The 20,120-nt window shown below is 36.7% G+C and overlaps 1 protein-coding gene across 1 annotated transcript in view; it reads left to right on the top strand.

The window, feature by feature from the left end:
• Bod1l1 (biorientation of chromosomes in cell division 1 like 1) overlaps window positions 1–20,120 on the top strand; it is a 57,529-nt gene that overhangs the window by 30,639 nt on the left and 6,770 nt on the right. The window contains 14 exon segments of the mRNA XM_015481967.2: window positions 607–673; window positions 1,814–1,857; window positions 3,124–3,184; window positions 4,864–4,910; window positions 5,532–5,604; window positions 6,694–6,773; window positions 10,095–10,179; window positions 10,537–10,610; window positions 11,608–11,683; window positions 11,777–11,811; window positions 12,835–12,880; window positions 16,105–16,154; window positions 16,252–16,336; window positions 16,730–16,883. Coding sequence (XP_015337453.1) covers window positions 607–673; window positions 1,814–1,857; window positions 3,124–3,184; window positions 4,864–4,910; window positions 5,532–5,604; window positions 6,694–6,773; window positions 10,095–10,179; window positions 10,537–10,610; window positions 11,608–11,683; window positions 11,777–11,811; window positions 12,835–12,880; window positions 16,105–16,154; window positions 16,252–16,336; window positions 16,730–16,883 — 977 coding nt within the window.

Here is a 20,120-nt window from a genome sequence, read left to right as displayed (position 1 = left end):
AATTAACATAAACTAAATACAGCAGTCAACCAATAAGGAATCTCCACACTTAATGGCTCGCTGGTGTTACTTCACAGACCACTCCCTCTGCAAAATGCCAGGCGCCATCTTGACTTGTTTACAGACTCTAACAGTGGGCCAGAGACAGAAGGGCTTACAAGAGGACATTTGAGTGGGAACTCTGAGAGTATAATAGATGCTCACCATAAGAGAAAGCAAAGGAAGAGCCTTCCAGGCAAAGGGAGTTTATGTTCTAGATTCAGAGGGGGAGCCTGTGGCCTCCCAGGCTCTCAGTGGCTTGGGGTGAGCTGTGGAGAGGTATAAACCTGATCAGGAAGGCTGGGTGTTGTGCTAAGTTGGAGTTTTACTTTTAAAGCAGTAGGAAAAATGAGATTAGATTGATTTTTCTTTCTTGCTTTGTTTGTAAAGGCTGATATATTCATTTTTCAGTTTTTATATGAACTTGAAAGTGGGTTTTTATATTGTTTAAAGATTCTGGGGTTTTGTTTGTTTTTGTTTTTTTATCTAATTCACTTGAGGCAAGTTTTACCTCCTTGTTGTAAAAACCTCAGTTAACTTATTTTTATGGTGCTTTGGATTTTTTAGACATTTGTGCCTTCAGGGAAAAAGAAACATCAGGACATTCTGGCACCACCAGGAACTGTGTGTGGGGGTAAGCTCCTTTTAGCAGTTGTTCATATTGACTTTTCCTTACATATGTTTTTACTTTCATTGCATCTTAAAATCAATAGCTGATCCATAGTAAAACTCTGACAGGCTATGTGAATTTGCTTATCATTTTTTAAAACAGTCTAGAGGGAATCTTTACTTCCCTACCCCCTGCTTCGGTACTGGGACTTGAACCAGTGGTGCTTTACCACTAAGGCACATCCCTAACCCTTTTTATTTTTCATTTTGAGTTAGGATCTTGCTAAGCTGCCAAAGCTGGCTTTAAACTTGGTGATTCTACTTCCTCTCCTCCTGAGTACCTGGTTGTATAGGCATGTGCCATCACACCAGGTCTTACTGTTTCACTTTTAATATATGCTTTTGTTTTTCTTTAGATATCAATCAATTTTATTTAAAGTAATTGTTTTTATCTGATGTCTCCAAATAATGGTGACATCAGTCAGTCCTGGAAGACCACATGAAGACTTGGTATATCATTCATGCTGAAGATGTCTAATCCAAAATTTGGACAGACACATTAGTTAAAATGTATATGGGTGTTTCTTAGTTCAGATAATTAACATCTCTTATTAATCATCGAGAAGATAACATTTTTGAATTCTGAAATCCTTTGTTCCCACAGTTATATTTCTGACTGCTTTTCTGTGTTTAGTTACAATTCATTAAAAGATGTATTTACATAAAAGGAAGTTGTTTAAAAGAAAATGTGTGTTCTGTCATTGTTGAGTAGAAACAGCAGACCTTATATTTCAAATCTCCAAATATAAACAGACCATTGCCATTTGAAGGGATAGGATCTAACTTGTCATTTGATGCCATTATTTTTAAATGAACCAGTGTTATTCTGCAGTTTAACAGTTGCATTAAGTCTCCACCTTTTTCCTAAGTTTCAGATCACCAAGATAGTTAAATCACTGTAGTGACTTAAAGGACCATTGCCATCATTACAAAAAGGCAGGCAACATTAATTTCCATTGTTTTTCTAGTACTAGAAAATAATTTGTCAAAGTTTTATAATTCATGAAGGCCACTTTACGATCTTAATTACCCTGAAAATCTTTAAATTTGTTTCTCTGTAATTCAGAAACTATTTTTCTTATGTCTCATTTTTGTTTTTGAACAGGTGAACTACCGAAGGAGCCTACATTGATGAATGAATCCCTAAATGTAAGTAACTAATGGTTTTGATTTTAATGGTGATAGTTATTCCATTTTGTTTGAGAGTGAGGAACAGATACCAAGTGGAGGGGTTGTCTGTGCATTTTTTGAGGACTTAGGAGGCCATTTGGTAACATGCTTACCACTGAAGTTCAACCTACTGACAGCTGCTTTTTACTTTCTTTTCCCTATTCACCTATAGCCACTGATAAAGAAATCTGAACTTACTGGTTTTTAAAATTATAGTGGAATGAAAATTGTATCGTGATGTCTTAATTCGTCCTGGTGCTATAGACAAACAGTTTTTAGTTTGAGAATTAAAGTTCACTTTATGATTTTAGAAAGCTTGTCTGAAGGTACTAAACCATAATTGCCATATATACATATTTTTTACCAGATGTGGCTCATAATCCCCTTTAATTCTTAAAAGAGTGTTATTTGTTGTTTTCATTTTTTGCCTTAACATATTTATAGAAAACCTTATTATCATTCCAGAGGTGAGCATTTTCTAAAACACTAGTAAATTGTTGATAGCCACCTTCTTCCCAAGGCTCTTAGAGGAGCTGGGAGAGCTTTACTTACCGTCAGTCTTCATAGGATCATAACGTGTTCCTGTTCTGTGACTGAACATTCAGACGCAGTGTGCTGAAAAGGAAAGGAAGGGCAGACAGAAAAGCCCCACTTAGCACACTTCAGGTTTACCCTCCAAGAGTTACAGAGATTCTAAATGAGGCTGAAACCCACAGAACTCGCCAGTGTGTGCTCCCTCCTGTGTCGTCCATCCCCCATGACCTAGCAACCATCCTGTCCCCAGGTGAGCAAAACTTCTACACAGGCACAAAGTTCTGTAGCTGCAACTTGGAATATTGTAGGATATTTTGAGACCTTCCTCTCAGTTTAAAATAAATAAAGTGGTATTGTCATGATTTACCTAGACAAATAATTATGACAAAATCCTTCAGAGTTTTTAAATAAAGTAAAAAAGAATACATTGAGAGTTCTTTGGAAGAGAAGGGAATTCAGAAAATGTTTTATTTTTTACTCTTTTGCCAAAGCCATTTTAAGGACAGGAGAATAAACACTGAGATATGAGAGCTTTTAAATTGAAACAGTTTAGGAATAAATTTAAAAGAACATATACTCCAGTTCCTTTTGTTGTTTGCACAAACAGCCAGATTATTTAAATATCCCCCACACCCACCTTTTTATTTTTTTTCTTGTTTTTAAGCTTTTACTGAGACTATCCATAAGTAACCATTTATATTGTATATTTAGGTTGAAAATTCAGGATCAAGAGCAGATGAAGAATTTCAAAATGAATCCTACATAAAAGCAGGTGAGTTCATGAATTTCACAGTTGTCATCCCAACCCCTCCCTTACCCCGAGTACTAAGGATTGAACCCACTGAGCTACATATCTGGCCCTCCTTTTTGGCAGGGGGGGACAGGGTCTTGTTGAATTGCTCAAGCTGACCTCAAACTTAAAATCCTCCTGCCTCTGCCTCCTGTAGTTGTGATTATAGACATATGCCATTATATCCAGCTTATCGTAGTCATTTTCAAATTAATTATATTTACCAGTTTTTGAGAGCTTCTATGTGACAGGCTCTGTAATAGTTACTTCACTAATTTTCTCACTGAAATTTATAATCATTTGAAGTGAATATTAAGCATTGCATATATCATTGAGTAAACTAAAGCTTGTTGACTTGTTCAAAGCCACACAGCTTAAAAGTGTGGTATCTTGCCTTAAATAGCTACTTGAATTTTGCCAGTAATCTCACAATGGACTCAAGGTACAAAATGCATAGTCTCCTCTGGTGGTACCATAGAAATCTAGAAGTTTTGTGCTATATACTCAACAGAACATTTGTTAACTTCTAACAGGTAGTCTCAAATGTAGTAGCCAATCAAGGACATCACATTTATGTGGATCTTCTCCCAGGGGTCTCATTGCAGACAATGTGTAGAGGCCCCAACTCCAGAGAGATCATTTTCTTCTCAACCACAAGATAGGATTTTATTGGTTCTCCATTCTGAGAATGGGGAACAAGGAAGGGTCTGTTCATCATACACAAATTTTATAGCATATCATTTAAAACAAAAATAATGCAGTGATAGTTATAAGCACCTTTATGTCCAGAGCCTAGTTTAATCAATGTTAACATTTAGCATATTTGATTTCCACATCTCTTAAAAATGTTACAAATGTAGTAAAATCCCCTTATCACCCCTTCCCAGTTACAGTGTCTTTCCCTGTTATCCCCCTCTAACAGGAAGCACTATTTGCATTTAAAGAATTTCTAGTTTCATAAACAATATGCAGCATATGTTGCCTTGTTTAGTTGAATGGTAACATATTATATAAACCATCTCCATGTTATTTACTCACTTGGCAATATGTTCTGAGATTTTTTTCCTGTTGACTTGTGTAACACTAGTTATTTTAATTGCTAGTTACTATTCCATTGTGGGCAGCATATGCCGTTGTTATTTATTGCTTCTTTTGCTGGTAGACATTTAGGTTCTCCGTTATTTTTCTAAATACAGAGAGTGCTGCTTTGCCTACTGTTGGGCCTGATCCCCAGAATATATGCAGTGCACCTCTGTCTCTAGCATGGTACTATTCTCTTATAGGCAGCTCTCTAGTGTACTGAGTATGCTAAATTGTGTCCAAATTCTGTACTGATATTACACTGCTGCAACACAAACTGAAAGGAAAAGGCCTTGACATTGACTATGTTAAAATTCAGCATTGTGACCCTGGACATGTTACTTCCCTCCTTGAGCCCAGTTTACTGATGTCTAACAATGGCAGAAACTGGAACTTACCTGACAGCATCAAAAATTATATGTGAACTATAGCAGTGCTACATAACATTACTGTTACTCTGTAAAATTTCCAAGTCAGTTTTTCCCCACCCCATCCCCCACATATACCCCTAAAATAAGTGTTAGAATGAAAAATATATAAGTATTTAACATAGTTTCTTCATTGTTGTATTTATCACTCAGGGATATCCAGTGGCGGGAAAGATAACACAGAAGCAAACTCTAAAGAGGTATGTTTTCATAATAAACTCAAGCATCTCATGTTTTAAATGTAATATTTTCATCTGTACACAAAGAAAAGTGTTAGAAAGGTTTTAATTATTTATAATATTAAATGGATGCATATCACTTGTATCTGTGTGCTGTTAAAATGTTTAGGTAATTTCACAGGTCTCAGGATTATTTGGACACATCCATGTTATGGTCAAAATCTGTCTTCATATGCTGTCTTTTGTCAACCACAAGAAGCCCATTTTTAATGGGCCACTAAGAAAGTAGGAAAACTGTCAATTAAATTATGATATGCCATTTATGTAAGAGATAGCTTATCTTCAGAAATGATAAAATAAGAAAATTTTAAAAATTTATTTTAGAATTGTTGAAATATAGTATGTTACCACAGCCATATTTGAATGTTCTATATGGATTTACATTCAAAACCAGAAAGACTGAAGATTAGAAAATTAGTGTAATTCAAGTCTAGATGCCAAAAATGTTATTTGAGGTTCTTTTCTTAAAATTAATATAGAAATTTATTCCAAAGGATAGAAAGGTAATATTATATGTCCCCATATCAGTTGATTTGGTCAAGATGCTATTATTGCCTTTAATATAATCATTCTTAATTCCAGGTCGAAGAGGAAGAAAGGCATATTCCTAAAAGAAAAAGAAAGAAGCATTATGCTTCCTCAGAAGATGAACTGGGTATTTAGAATATATATATATATGTATATATACACATATATATATTCCTCTTTTAGACATCTTTTAAAAAATCACATTATTTGGCAGTCAAAAGAGTAAGCCAGTAACAGAATCCTTGAGGGTATCTTCAAGGATTACTTGAAGTTAGTTACTTCACAACTCTGGAGGCTAGTGGTGTCTTTACACTGCCAGGATCTCTACAGGCTGGTGAAGCACTTTAGCTCCTCTGCTTCAGACTGTTGATTTTCTCATGTCCATAACAGTGCCATCAGCTGGAGCTTCCTGCAGTGATGGAAATGTTCCATGCTTACTTTGTCAGTATAGGAGCTACTAGTCACATGTAGCTGTTCAGCACATCATTGTGATCAGTGTGAATAAAAGAATGAATTTTTAATTTTAAATTTTAGTAGCTACATGTGATTAACTTTATTGGCCAGTATAGGGACTTTTCTACTCAAATACCTGCCACAGAGTAGAAATTCAATAAATACTTATTCAGTGACTATAAGAAAAAATTATAATTAAGTGCTTTTTTAGCTATTTTATAGTGATTTATTCAGTTCATATTATATTCAGGTACTATCATGTACATGTCCCATTTTTCATAGTAATTCAGTGAGTTAGGTATTGTTGCCGTTTAATAAAGAAGAAATTAAGGTTCTGAGAATCTAACTTTACTTCTACCAACCAAATCCAATTCCAGAGCCCAACCACTAAGCTGTGCCTCTTAGGTGGTAACTCATCCAGGAAATTAAAGTTAAGGTATCTCTGGGAACTGTGTGTGCACTTAACCCTCTCCATAGAACTGCTGCTTTGTTGATACCTTGTGAGCATTTAGGAATTTTTTATGTTATGCTTTATTTATTTATTTATTTATTTATTTATTTATTTATTTTACTTTGCCAGGGCCAAAGGCCAATGCTTGATGCTGAAATCACATGACATTGTAAATACATTCAGAATAATTTTTGACTTCATTGTGTCCCAAGCCTAAAAAAAGAACTTTCGAACTGTCTTAAAATAGAACTGTGCATGTCGTTTTTCATTTAGCTTTTATTCCTTTGTGATTCTGTCTAAACTGATTTACAGATGATAATTCAGATGTCCTGGATTCCAGAATAGAAACAGCACAGAGACAGTGCTCTGGAGCGGAACCACAAGACACAAAGGTATTTTTTCTACATATTAATTTTAAGTTAGGGATAGCCTAATTACATCACTGTGAATACTTATGGTAGTATTGTTTCATTCTCGAACCCCTTTTAATTTATGTATACCTAACAATAATCCCCCACAAAAAAAGAGCAGATGTTATACTTTATAATTCTTAAATTCCAAGATTATGTTAATGTCACAGTTCAGAATAATGGTTGTTTGGGGTTTTGCTCAGTAATATTATTGATTTCTTAAGGCTTCCAGGTGCTTTCATTGCAGATGTACCAAAATACTGAAATACAGTGATGTGTATTACTTTAAATGTTAATATTATACCTTCCCTTTTGCTTACCTCCTGCCCCTAAAATATAGGGATTTCCCCAAGGTCAGCTTCCTTACCGCCTTTTCCTATGGACCTGTTTTTCTCTTATGACTCAGAGAAGTTCACAAACTTTTATTTCTGCTCCTGCCCAGATTTCCCCTCTTCCTGCTAGACACAATATCTTTATTTAGGGTATTTTTCCATTTCTGAGACTTGTTACTCTGAAACTTTATATTGTGTATTCAGACTAGCTCCATCTCCTCCTCTCTTTCCTCTCTCTTTCTCTATTTTCTTCCACCTTGTTACAAAAGTATTTAAGTCAGATCATTATTAAATACTTACCAACTAAAAAAGGAAAATGGCCTATTCTCATAAATCCTGGTGAATTATAGTCAAAGGAATAAACAACTTTTAATCCATTCCTTACTGCCCTTTCCAGAACAGGAATTATGAGATAATACTTCTAAATTTGAAGAGATGCAGATTGAAAGGGTATCTCTTTATTTTTCCTTCAGTTTCATGTATGTTTTTTAATTTTAAATTTAAGCAAAATAAGTCAGCTTGTCTCATCAAAAATTGTGTACACAGATAATATTTTCAGTATTAGAATGTTTTCTTACATGGAAAGTTGTCTGTAATAGCATTTATTTCATATCACATTTAGTGTTAATAGTAATTTTTATATACTAGGTTGGGAGTGATTTTATCATTCCTGTTATAGCTTTCCACATAATCAGAATGTGTCTCTTTATAAAAGGAATAACATCATTACTCTAAAATGTGTATGCCAAGACTAAAAGAAGACTGAAATTGAATATGTGAAAAAATGTAGGCATTGGAGAAGTCATAATAGGGAATAAAAGTGAATTGTTTGCATGTCCTCAGGATCTGATTAAGTGCCTAAGGGGCCAGAGGTTCGGTCTTATAAGGACCACCTCAAGGACTGGAATGCAGTTCATTCAATGGTTTGAAAATTTCTGGGCAGAACTTCTTCAACCCAGGACATAAAAATACTGTAGGTGTTCTTGCTACACTGAAAGCAGGAATCCCCCAAACTCCTGCTTGCTCCAACCCCCAACATACAAACTCACTTTTTTTTTTTTTTTTTTTTTGGTGCTGGGGATTGAACTCCCAGGACTTTGTGCATGTGAGGCAAGCACTCTACCAACTGATCTATATCCCCAGCCCACAAACTCACTCTTCCCCATCCTTGCTCTCTTGCTTAAAGAAATTCTAGACCAAAAATCAGAATGTGCCTTAGTCAGTGTTTATAAGATCAGAGAAAATAATTTGCTGTCTGTAATAGCATTTATTTCATATTACATTTAGTGTAAATAGTAAAGTTCTGGCTTTCCCTAGGGACTGATATTCCATTCTCTAAACCATATCCTTCCAAGGAGGGTGTAGAATGAACCATTGAGGTGTATGATAAAATGGTAGAACCACTATTTATATCAGCCTTTTATTCAAAAACAAACAAATCTCTAATAGTATTTATTGTACAGATTGGACCTGATGTCCTCACTGGCAGCAACATTATCTCTGATATCACATGTCAGTCATGCACCATAATTGCATGTCTTGGTCCTGGCAATGTAGTACTTTCAAGGTACCATAAGGAAAGTGGGAGCTCCATAATACAGAGGACTTGAGAATAATTTCTTCAGTTCTTTATTCACTTTCAACATTTTATGATTGAATAGTTTACAGATGCTCAGTTGAAGGAATTTGCAGAGTCTGTTAAATTAGTTTTAATTGAGGGGCTGAGGTTATGTCTCAGTGGTAGAGTGCTCACCTAGCATGCATTCGGCACTTGGTTAGATCCTCAGCGCCACATTAAAAAAAAGATATTGTGTCCACCTTAAAAAAAATTAGTTTTAATTGAACCGACCATTCCAAAATAGACACAGAATGAAGATTTCTGCAAGACAAATCATAAGACAAAAATAACATTTATAATGCAGGTACAAATACATAAGAGAAATGGCTGAACTGACAGTGTTACTAGGAAGTAACAGAAAGTCTTTGTCATCGTCAATACTAGGTACAAAGAACCAGCATGAAATAGGCAAAAAAAATTCAAATGTTTAAGGAAAAGTGTGTGAAATGTGGATGTTAAATGGATGTATTTGCTTTCATATTTATACCCCTTCAAATGCTGGCTAAATCAAAACCCAGTGACATTGAAAATCTCTGAAGGGAAGTGTCAGGTGAGGGCATTTCTTTGTAGACCCTTTGGTATTTTTAATCAGGAGAACCTCTTCAAAAATAAGTAATATTAAAAGTAATTGAGGGCCAGGGGCAAACCTCAAGGGTAGAGTCTTTGCCTGGTATGTGTGAGGCCCTGAGTTTGAGTCCCAAAAGTAAATAATAATAATAATAATAATAATAAATAGAAATGAGGATTTATAATTATTTGTAAGGACTATTAAATAAAATTAAGGCTTTAGTTTTTAAATTTATCCTGATCTCATCCTATTTTATATAGTTTTGTTTGCATACTATATTTGTTTTATTTGAATGAAACACTTTGGTATTTCATGCTCAAAACCTTTTGTGTTTAAGGGTATATCATTTAATCGTTGAGAGATCACTGTTCTACGTTAGCACCTTGAAATACTCAGAAATCCCTTTGGCACCTTACAATTTGTCCCTTCCCCACAATCCTTTCCTCCACCACTTCACAAAGCTGTTGCCAATTTCTATGTGTTCTTCCTTTGTAGTTTCTCTCAAAGGAAAGAGAACAGCATTTTCCATTCTGCAGAGGAAAAGAAGTACAACCTTGCTATTTTGTGGTTGAGCCTGATCTCATGCTTTTCTGCCTTCAGAATCTGTTTCTTTTTTAATAATCTCACTAGCATCAATAATAGTTGCTTTTTAAAAGCCATTTTCCAACTAATTGTCCTAAAAAACATCAAGGAAATTGTTTTTGAAATAGAAAGGAAAACTTTGGAGAGGGTGAGTGGAGGCAGAGTTGTTTGAAGATGAATCCTCTTGTTTAACTTCTCTATAGAAAGAAAACTCTGGAGACTTGGAGGAATTATCCAGAACAAGTTTCAAGACAAACAGCAGTGCGTCAAGGGCCGTGGAAGAAAAAGGTGAGTTATAACATATACTGGGATAAATTGAGAGATTAAGACTTCAAAGCAACCGGCATCTTCTCACTGAGCTTTGCCCCTCAAAATGTCTATTTTGCACATTTGCTTTCTCAGTGTAATACCGTACCTCATGCTTAAGGTTAATAAGGTTGGGAATTATTTTTTTAAATTGGTCCTGCTCTACCCAAAGTGTGATGCTTTGCTCTTAACCAAACTCAGGCTTATTGATTTTGATAGTGGAAGCATGTAAATGAAGTGTGTGTGCGTGCAGCCACGACAGTGCAGGTCCCCTGGGTGAGTACCCCTGTGGGCATTGGTAAAGGCTGACTCTTGTACTGAGCCCTGCCTTTTCTGCAGATGAACTTAGCAGCAGTGAGGCTACTAGTGAAAAGACAGAGCAGAATGAAGATGATAGCATCAAATCACAGGAGGTGAGAAATGCTTTTCATGTTTATTTGCTCAGAATTGTTTAAGTACTAAAACCAGATTGAATGTGCAGAATAGTGTTACCAAGGGTTTTTCCTAAGTATTTTTGAAAGAGCTTTACTTTTTTAGTGCAGTGGGACACCATTACATAGCATGCATTTTATCAATGTCATTATGATTAATTTTGTTCATCTTTGTTTCATCAGAACATTTTTGTAAGACCTACTTTTGTCATGGTCAGATAGGGTCAGTCCAGCACTACATCAGTGGCAATGAAAAGTTTCTGGCCCTGAAGCTTAGCACTACCAGGCCAGGTACCAGGACAGGGCAGCAGCAGGAGGTTTCCAAATCCATGGAGTCCAGCCAGGCGGAAATGGGAACAGCATCAGGGTGGGCCAAGGGGGACCCAGTTTCATGAGGCAATGACCTGGGAGGATACAGGAGCGGACAGACCACATCAGCCCTATCTTCTATATAGGCCCATCAGGTTTCGGGGAGCCCATGAGACCGAACTCCTTAAGCCCAGGACACAGTCTGTACACTAGCCAGGTCTAGATCACCATTGCTGACTTTGCTCATTTTTAATGGTTCCTTTTGTTTTTTCATACTTTCGTATAAGAAATTCAATGGACCCCTTTCTTTTTTATATGAAATAAAATTTGTTCACAAGTAACTTGAACTAAACCGCAATTCAAATGGGATTTATATAGTTTTTACAGAAGTAAGAGGTGACACCAGCACTTATCTCCATTACCTCATCCTCTCAACATCCTCACCTCTCTCTGGATCCTAAGGCAGTTATCAGAATCCGGTGAGGGAACTACAGTGAGAGAAGTAAACACTACACCCAACACATCTCTTTCATGTGACAAAGTTGAAATTTGAACACTCTTAGGAGGGAACTCTAAGTCTCAGGTTGAGAAAACAAACTGTATAATAGAGGATAAAATTGTTCTTTTGTTGCTGTTTTTTGTTTTGTTTTTTTTTTTAATTCTCCCTTAGGAAGATCAGCCGATAATTATTAAAAGGAAAAGAGGAAGACCTCGTAAATACCCTGTAGAAACAGCATTAAAAACGAGTAGGTATTTGGAGTGTTTTAAGTTCATACACAGGTGAATTCTTAAACACATCTGTTAAATGGGATTTTTGGTTTTTGTTTTGTTTTCTTTAGAAGACGACTCCAAAACAGATACTGGCATTGCCACTGTAAGTACCTACAAAACATAAAAACAAACTTTTCAAGGCTCTTGGCCTTGAAAGGGCACACTTCAATATCTAGTATTTTGAACTACTTTTTTTTTTAAGTATTTGAAAAGCTTTAAAAGATTTTCTTAAACATGGGCAACCATTTAAATTTTTTGGCTAGTAGCAGAGTCTTATAAATGGGGTTTTATTAGCTGTTCTTTGGTTTCATTCCTTCCTCCCTATAGAGTTTGGTCATGTGAAAATTATATATTGGAACTTAGCTTCTTATGGTTACCCTTAGCTAAAATATAGAAATTTGCTGTTTTATGATTTTGAGATGGTAACTTTTTATGAAGATCTCTGACATGTCTTGCCATCTTACTGCTTTCTGTGGAATTATTTTTATACTAAAATGTATACTGGTTCCAGTGCAGAAGAATTCTCAGCAATAGTTTATCTTTTTGAATTTTTTTTTCTTTGACCTTAAAGTGTATGCACACTGAAATCATGGTGTCAAGATCTCACTGTATGCAGTTCAGTGACAGCACTATTAGGAGGATAGACACATGGCCACTGACCTAACATGAACACTTGGAATGCCCAGCTCAGCTTTACCACTCATCATACCAGACCTGTGATTCACACCAGTCAGGGGACCCTCTGGAAATGCAATTCCTTGGCTGTAAAGTGATGCAATGATACCTGCAATACTGCTCATAGAATTTATAATAAGATGAAAAGAAACCAGAGAACCAATGTGAATGTATTTACCAACACGGAAAATGAATTGCTGACTCTACGAAACATTAACCACAGTGGCCACTGTGGTTGCATGCAGTACCCATTCTTCAGCTTGTAGCAGGGTGGCTGGGGAAGGGACTGGTTGCCAAGACTGTGTTTGGAAGTATGGGCAGCTAGCTGCAGAAAATGGGTCCCAAACATTCTATCTGTGTAATAAGTAGAAGTTTAAATCTTCTTTCCATTATAGATTGCCTTTCTATGTGATAAACTCCTGGTTTCGGTTTTTTGTTCGTTTAAACTTAGGTAGAACAATCTCCACCTAGCAGCAAACTGAAAGTGATACAAACAGGTATGTACCTGGAGCACCTAGCTCTGTGTATGCTGCAAGGAATTGGTATGCTTTCAGTTATTTCACAGAAAAATTTTTTTAAACTCTTTTTTTTTTTTATTTTTTTTTTTTTAGGTGTAGATGGACACAACACAATGTCTTTATTTCTATGTGGTCCTGAGAATCGAACCCGGGTCCCGCCCATGCTAGGAGAGCACTCTACCACTGAGCCACAATCCCAGCCCCTCTTTCACAGAAAGTTTCAAACTGATTTCCTAAGTAAATGTTTTTCCCTTGGTGAGCAGGAAGGCTGGCTTTTGGAAAAGGCTTTAGACTTTCATTCTGTTCATCAGTAAAATGAGTGGGCTGCTTAGTAAAAATAATTGTTCGTATAGCATGAGAGAATATACTTGTGGTCTATTTCTTTGATCTGAGTCTTTCTGTATTAAGAACCCTGGAGGGCCATCCTAGAGGAAGGTAAAGGCAATTGAAGGCAAAACACTGGAGGCACTGCATCCACAGGAAGAGCCTGTACTGCAGGATCCCACCAGATGTGTTGGATTTGTATAGGGAAGAAGTAGATGGGATGCCTGGGATTGGGCAGTTACCAGAAAGGCACACATTCAGCTCAAGAGCCTGCTGATCTCAGAGGAATCATAATTTTGAAGCAGCCTGTTCAATTTCCAGAGCCCAGGACACAAGAGATAAAATGTTAGAAATATTTTTGCCCTCATTCCAAGAAGAAAAAATGTTCCAAAATCTTGACAATCTTTAGCTCCACACGGTAGAATGAGGAGAGCATTCCTTACTGTTTAGCCTGCTGCATACATTTTCCAGATTCTTTAACATGAGTATACATTGATTTCGTGGTTTAAAATTTTGTATTTTTATGCAAGAAGAGCCACTGGTGGGCTCTAAAGCATTGACATAAGCAAAAAGGATGAGAGGGACAGCTATTTTATATCAGCTAATTTAGGAACGTATGTATTCTGATCAGCAAGATAAAGCAAAGTATAATACCTGTATAAAATGTTTTTCCACATTCAACTATGTGTGAGCTTGTGTTATACTTCAATTTTTCTTGTCTCTTGGTAAGTTAAGGTTCATTTCTTCCTCCTGTATGCTTGGCAAGCATAATAGCAGTGACCTGCATCCCCAGCTCTTTTTATTTCAAGACATGGTCTCATTAAATTTCCTATACTGGCCTCAAACTTGTGATCCTCCTGCCTAAGCCTCCTGAGTATCTGGAATAACAAGCATGTATCACCACACCCAGCTATGCTTGGTTTTTAACCAATTTTAATTTATAATTAATATAATATTTTAAATCCATACAAAAAATCTTCATAACTTGAATGTTCTTTAAAGACTCCAACTTAAGCTTTGTGCGGTTGTTATTTGACAGTAGTTTTCTGAATCTGGGTAGTGATGACCAAATTAAAACAGACTTCTTTGTTGGCCTTGTTATCAGATTAACTTTTCCTCTTCTTTGTAATATAATATATTGAACTTGCAGAGAAAGACAATTAATACAGTCTTCATAACTACTAAGTACCTTTGAGTTTTTGTCATCTAAAAACATGCCTTATTTGTAGCTTCAAAGCATGTACATGAGCTAATCTTCATTTTTCTTACCAAAGTACATTCTCAGAAAATCATAACATCTACCAAAAACAAATGCATCATGAATAGGCATACACAACCTACAAAAAGGCTTGTAATGCATAACTTTTTTAGTTGCTGTGATATATTAAACTTTTCCAACTATCACTCTGCTTATTAGTTGTATGACTCTGAACAAATTATGGAAATCAAATTACACAAGCTTTATTTTTCCAAACTTTATATCAGGATTGTAATTTACAGAGTTACATTGAAATTTAAAAGATGCACAGGTTTGGGGCTGGAGTTGTGGCTCAGTGGTAGAGCGCTCGCCTAGCATGCATGAGGCACTGGGTTCCATCCTCAGCACCACATAAATGTAAAATAAAGATACTGTGTCCACCTAAAACTTAAGAATAAACATTTAAAAAAAAAAAAAAAAGATGCACAAGCTTAACATCCTTAATCATAAATCTGAAATGCTTCAAAATTCAAAAGTGTTCAAGTGCTGGCATGACATTATAAGTGGACAACTCTACACCTAATTTCACGTGACAGGTCACAGTCAAAACACAGGTGCACTAAAAATGCTGCATAAAATTACCTGTAGAAGAAAGAAGAAAGAGCGCAAAAACTTACCTTAAAGAAATATCAGTAGGGCTGAGGATGTGGCTCAAGCGGTAGCACGCTCGCCTGGAGTGCGTGCGGCCCTGGTTCGATCCTCAGCACCACATACAAACAAAGATGTTGTGTCCGCCGAAAACTGAAAAATAAATATTAAAAAAAAAAGAAAAGAAATATCAGTAAAGCTGCCAGCTAGCTTCTTATATACACCTGATGTTATCACTTTTAAAAACCCATACACAAGCATAGTTGTCTCTATCAATATGGCCTTCACAAATAAAATTGTCTTCCCCAGTTATAATAAATAATATTTTGAGAAATTTGTTCATTAAGATGGCATTTCTTTTAGGAATTCATCCTCAAATTGCAATGCTTCTTTTTGTTCTCTGTTGTCATTTTTATATTATGCTATTTGAAGAAACATGAAATTCTATACTTTTTGGATATATGTATGTATAAGGTATATTTGAAATATAAATGAATTTCATGTTTAGACTTGGGTCCTATCCCCAAGATATCTCATTATGTATATGCAAATATTCCAAAATCTGAAATCTGAAAACACTTCTAGTTCCAAGCATTTCAGATAAGGAACGCCTATCCTGTATGTGATCCTGGGTTGCATGCATTTCCTGATGTGTCTTAGGGGTTCCCTACACACCTTTTTTTCCTGCCTTTCTGGGTTCAGAGCATATGAGTTTACTGTAAGGAACCATAAAGATAGTCTAACCCAACTCCAATCTTACATATGAAAACATTGAGGCTCATAAATTGTAAATAATTGCCTATGGTCACAACTTATAGTTTGCAAATCTGAAATGAAAACTTTGCTTTCCTAACTTACATTCTGACATGCTTTCTGTTAGGTGTTCTGATTCTTTGTCTAACTGATATAAAATAATGATAAATTGTATAACAGTACATTAAATAGCATTGGTGCATTAACAGATAATAACTAGACTATTAAAATTAATTTTTAGTAATAAAATACTAATGCAAAGATTTTCCTTTTTTTAAAGATGAATCCAATAAAGAAACAGCTAACCTACAAGAAAGAGGTATAAGCAATGTAAGTGTTAGTTTTCTTATCAAGATGCATCCTTTAGGAAAAACCTTACTAAATGATCAGTTGACCATCCTTTCAACTTTAATTTTATTACTCCTAGGACGATGGTGATGAGAAAACCGTAGCAAGTGCACGTCGGAGAGGAAGGAAGCCCAAGCGTTCGCTCACGCTGTCAGATGATGCTGGTATGTCTCTAATTATACTTCAGAATCACCTTTTTTTAAGAGTTTTTCCTTGAACAAGGAAAATCCAGTGGGGTACAGCTTGTATTAATATTGTGTAAATATGTGTGAAATGGCTCTGATCCCATGTCAGAAATGGTACATCCCAGATGCTTTTCTCAGAATATGTGATTTTTTCATGAATGTTGGCTGTGAGCTGCATAAGTAAACTATCCCAAATGTGTTTGAGATTAAGTTAAACAGTTGTGAATTGCAAGTGCTAAGACTAAAAGGAAGTGGAAAACCACTTCTTTTGCCTCTAAGTCCCCAATATGCTAACTTCTACACTCCTTGACTCTCCTTTGGAAGTGTCTTTGGGAATTGTACAATCCAGGTGTTATCCTTCTCTCTGAACAGAATTCTCAGAGCCAGAAAGAAAACGCCAGAAATCAGTTTCTGAAGCAACTGAGGACAAAAAAGATCAGGAGTCTGATGAGGAAGAGGAAGAAGAGGAAGAGGATGAGCCCCCTGGAGCCACCACAAGATCTACCACGAGATCAGAGGCTCAGAGGTGATGGGGGCAGCTAAGAGCTGCCAGACACTTTCACCAGCTTCTCCATCCAGAAAGAGTTCTTAGTTTTCTTTCATTTTATCCTCAGCAGAGGGCACATGTTCTCACCCTTCTGCCATTCTGCACCTTCTTGAAGAACCCATTTCCTTTTTTTCTTGGTCCTAGGGATTAAACCCAGAGTGCTTCCCTGCTGAGCCATATCCCTAGCCCTTTATTTTTATATATATATATATAATTTATTTATTTATGGTTTTTTAAGAAGCTGGGGATATAGTCAATGGTAATGCCTCTCTGGGTTCAATCCCCAGTACCCCTCACCAAAAGTAATTCTTTAAAATTCATACTTAACTTATATAATCTGGATAAACCACCTGGATTATCACTGTTCTTCCCAATGTACTTAAGGAACTTGTAGTGGATTCTTTTCTCTTTGGCTTAGATTACCTGGCATTAGTTGATTGGTTCCAAGGCTATGGCATCATCTTCATAATTTTAGATTATCAGGTGGGATGGGCTCTCAATGGTGCTCGAGTCCTAGGCCATCAGGGGCTGAACCACTGTTTGAACAGTTCTGTGCTCTTGATCTTCCTTTTCTTGCACATACTTCAGGCAGGGGAAGTCACTCCCTTCTTAGCATTCTCTTCCTTGTGTTCAGTAGAAGCTGGTATTCTGGTAGCTTCTACTGTTCTAGTTCTTTGGGGGCCTTGTAGTATTTTCTCTTAAGTATTTAAGGGCAACTTCCAGGTCTTCTTGTTTTAAACCTCCTTATCCCTGTTTTCTCCTTTCCACTTGTAGTCTCTTTAAAGCAAATGTCCTACACCAAGTCGGTCTAGTGAATTCAGAAGAGGATTGTCCCATCTTGTGGATTCTGTTTTTCAGTATGCATACGAATTACTTGCCTCAGACTGAACCATATCCCCCCTAAACAAGTTCTTTTTCTTAGAGTTTTTATTGGTAATTCATCTTCCATTATCTGATTTCTTTCTTATGCTGTTGACTTTTGGGGACCTGAACACTTAGCCCTCTCAATTGTGCTTTCATTAATCTAGGCCCCTTATTCTACTCCAGTGAGCTGTTTTGTTATCTCTATTTTATCAACCAATATATTTTCTATTTTTCACAGATTCGTCTTAAAATAAGTCATGACAAAATATCATGCACAGTAAAAGCCAGGATAGAGCCATGCAAGTAGTGTTGGTCCTGGGTGACATCAAGGTCTACTTAATAGCAATGGTCAGGAAAGCCAACAGTTTTTCTGCTTTTGATCCCCATTTTGCCTCCCCACTCTCCTATGCACAAGGAGCCTCATCCTTTCTAGATAGTCCCAAGGATGGGAGTATTCAGTGCTGCCAGTGTTTCTATAATCTATTTCAGAAAGCATCATAGGGAGCCATCTACACGAGCAACCTCCAAACTTGGCAGCCCAGAAACAGTTTCTCCTAGAAATCACCAAAAATTAGCAAAAGAGAAGTTACCTACCAGCAAAATAGTGACCCTCCCTCATTAGGAAGGTGATTCCCTGCTTACGCTTCAAGTCATGTTTAAGCCCTGAGACTATTTTTGGTAGAGTAATGCTTTGTTCCAAATTTGCTTTAAGATTTTTGTCTCTCCCAATAACTGTCTTTGGGGATCCTTGGTTTCCAAGAAGAATAAGAACGGCTACAGAAGGTGTCTTCAGTGGCTTCCACCAGGCCACGCTACACAGGCTCATCCTTTACACTTGTAAGCCTTGTTGTGGATTCCCGTCTACCATCACCAAAGGCAAGGCGTGTTTTCTCCAAGTGGCCCCAGGTCTGGGTGCTTGGTTAAATCCTCACTGTGTGGTGGAGCATCATACATCTTGCTTAGCCAGAGCTTTGCAGAGGTTAAGAGGTGACAAAGCATCTTCTTTCAGACACAGCCACCTGCCAGCTGCACCTTCCACTGCAGCCTGGTTGATTTCCCAGCTTCACAGGTTGTGCCAAGTCCTATCTCATTGCGCTAGCTTGTGCTTTGGCAGGTTTGTCCCCACTGCTGATAAGGTATGTCCCCCTAGTAAGCAGGTTCTTCCCCTTCTTCAAGTCCCTCGTCTGCAGAGTGCCCTCCCCACATGCTTCAGCCTGTTCTCTTCTCTCCTTCCTGTTGCACTTTCAGTCAGTACTGGGCAATTGCTGACATGGCATTGTTTTCCCCCTCGGGGCTATTTCTTCCTTGAGATCTTACTTTGTGTGCTCTATAGCATTTAAGAACAAAAGATGGTTCAAATATATTGCTATGTTTTGATATCTCTTGCCACAATTTGATCTTCATAGAATACTTGTAATACATGTTTATGCTCTTATCCCTGTGTCTTACAAAGGAAAGCAGATTTTCTCATTATTTCCTGGAAGATCTGGGTGCATACTTCTTGAAATTGAATTTGTAGAGGAATCACCTGGTGAAAATGCAGATTGCAATTCTCTAGGTCTTGGGTAGGCTAAGATTATCTGACTAACAGGTTCCCAGGTAACCAGTGCCACTGGTCACAGACCACAACTCTCCGTGGAAAGAAAGGGTGTGGGTGACCTACTGAGCTCCCACAGAAGGAAGATGCAGTCTGACTCACAGCTCTTCTCTGATCACATGTGATCATTGTCTTTCCTGGACACAGTTTGAAGTAGTTATTAGCAAACACGGCTTCTTATTCTCTATGCATGGGTAGGAAACATGCCAGAACCATATTGTCTGAGACAATATTAAAGTTTATAAGCAACTGTTTTTTATGCCAGTAAAGTTCCAGTTCTCCCTGTTCTGCAGTTTTGGCTTTCCTAGTCTTTTCTTTCATTGACAGAAATGTGTTGCTTATTCCTTGTGTGGAGCATTGCACTAAGCACTGGAATTAGAAAAATTAATAAATCTTAACATCCAACCTGGGTAAACATCTAATCTACTGGGAAAGATATATGTAAGACTTTGAATGCTTTTTTTTATAACTTTATTTTATTTATTTGCTTCTTTTTTTTTTTAAAGTTCTTTCAAAATTTATTTATTTATTTATTTATTTATTTATTTTTTAATTTTTTATTGTTGGCTGTTCAAAACATTACATAGTTCTTGATATATCATATTTCACACTTTGATTCAAGTGGGTTATGAGCTCCCATTTTTACCCCATATACAGATTGCAGAATCACATCAGTTACACATCCATTGATTTAAATATTGCCATACTAGTGTCTGTTGTGTTCTGCTGCCTTTCCTATCCTCTACTATCCCCCC

This window comes from Marmota marmota, unplaced genomic scaffold (assembly GCF_001458135.2).
Source record: "Marmota marmota marmota unplaced genomic scaffold, marMar, whole genome shotgun sequence".
Taxonomy (NCBI): Eukaryota; Metazoa; Chordata; class Mammalia; order Rodentia; family Sciuridae; genus Marmota; species Marmota marmota.
The sequence above is the reverse complement of the archived record's forward strand: the minus strand, read 5'-3'. Positions and strand labels throughout refer to the sequence as shown.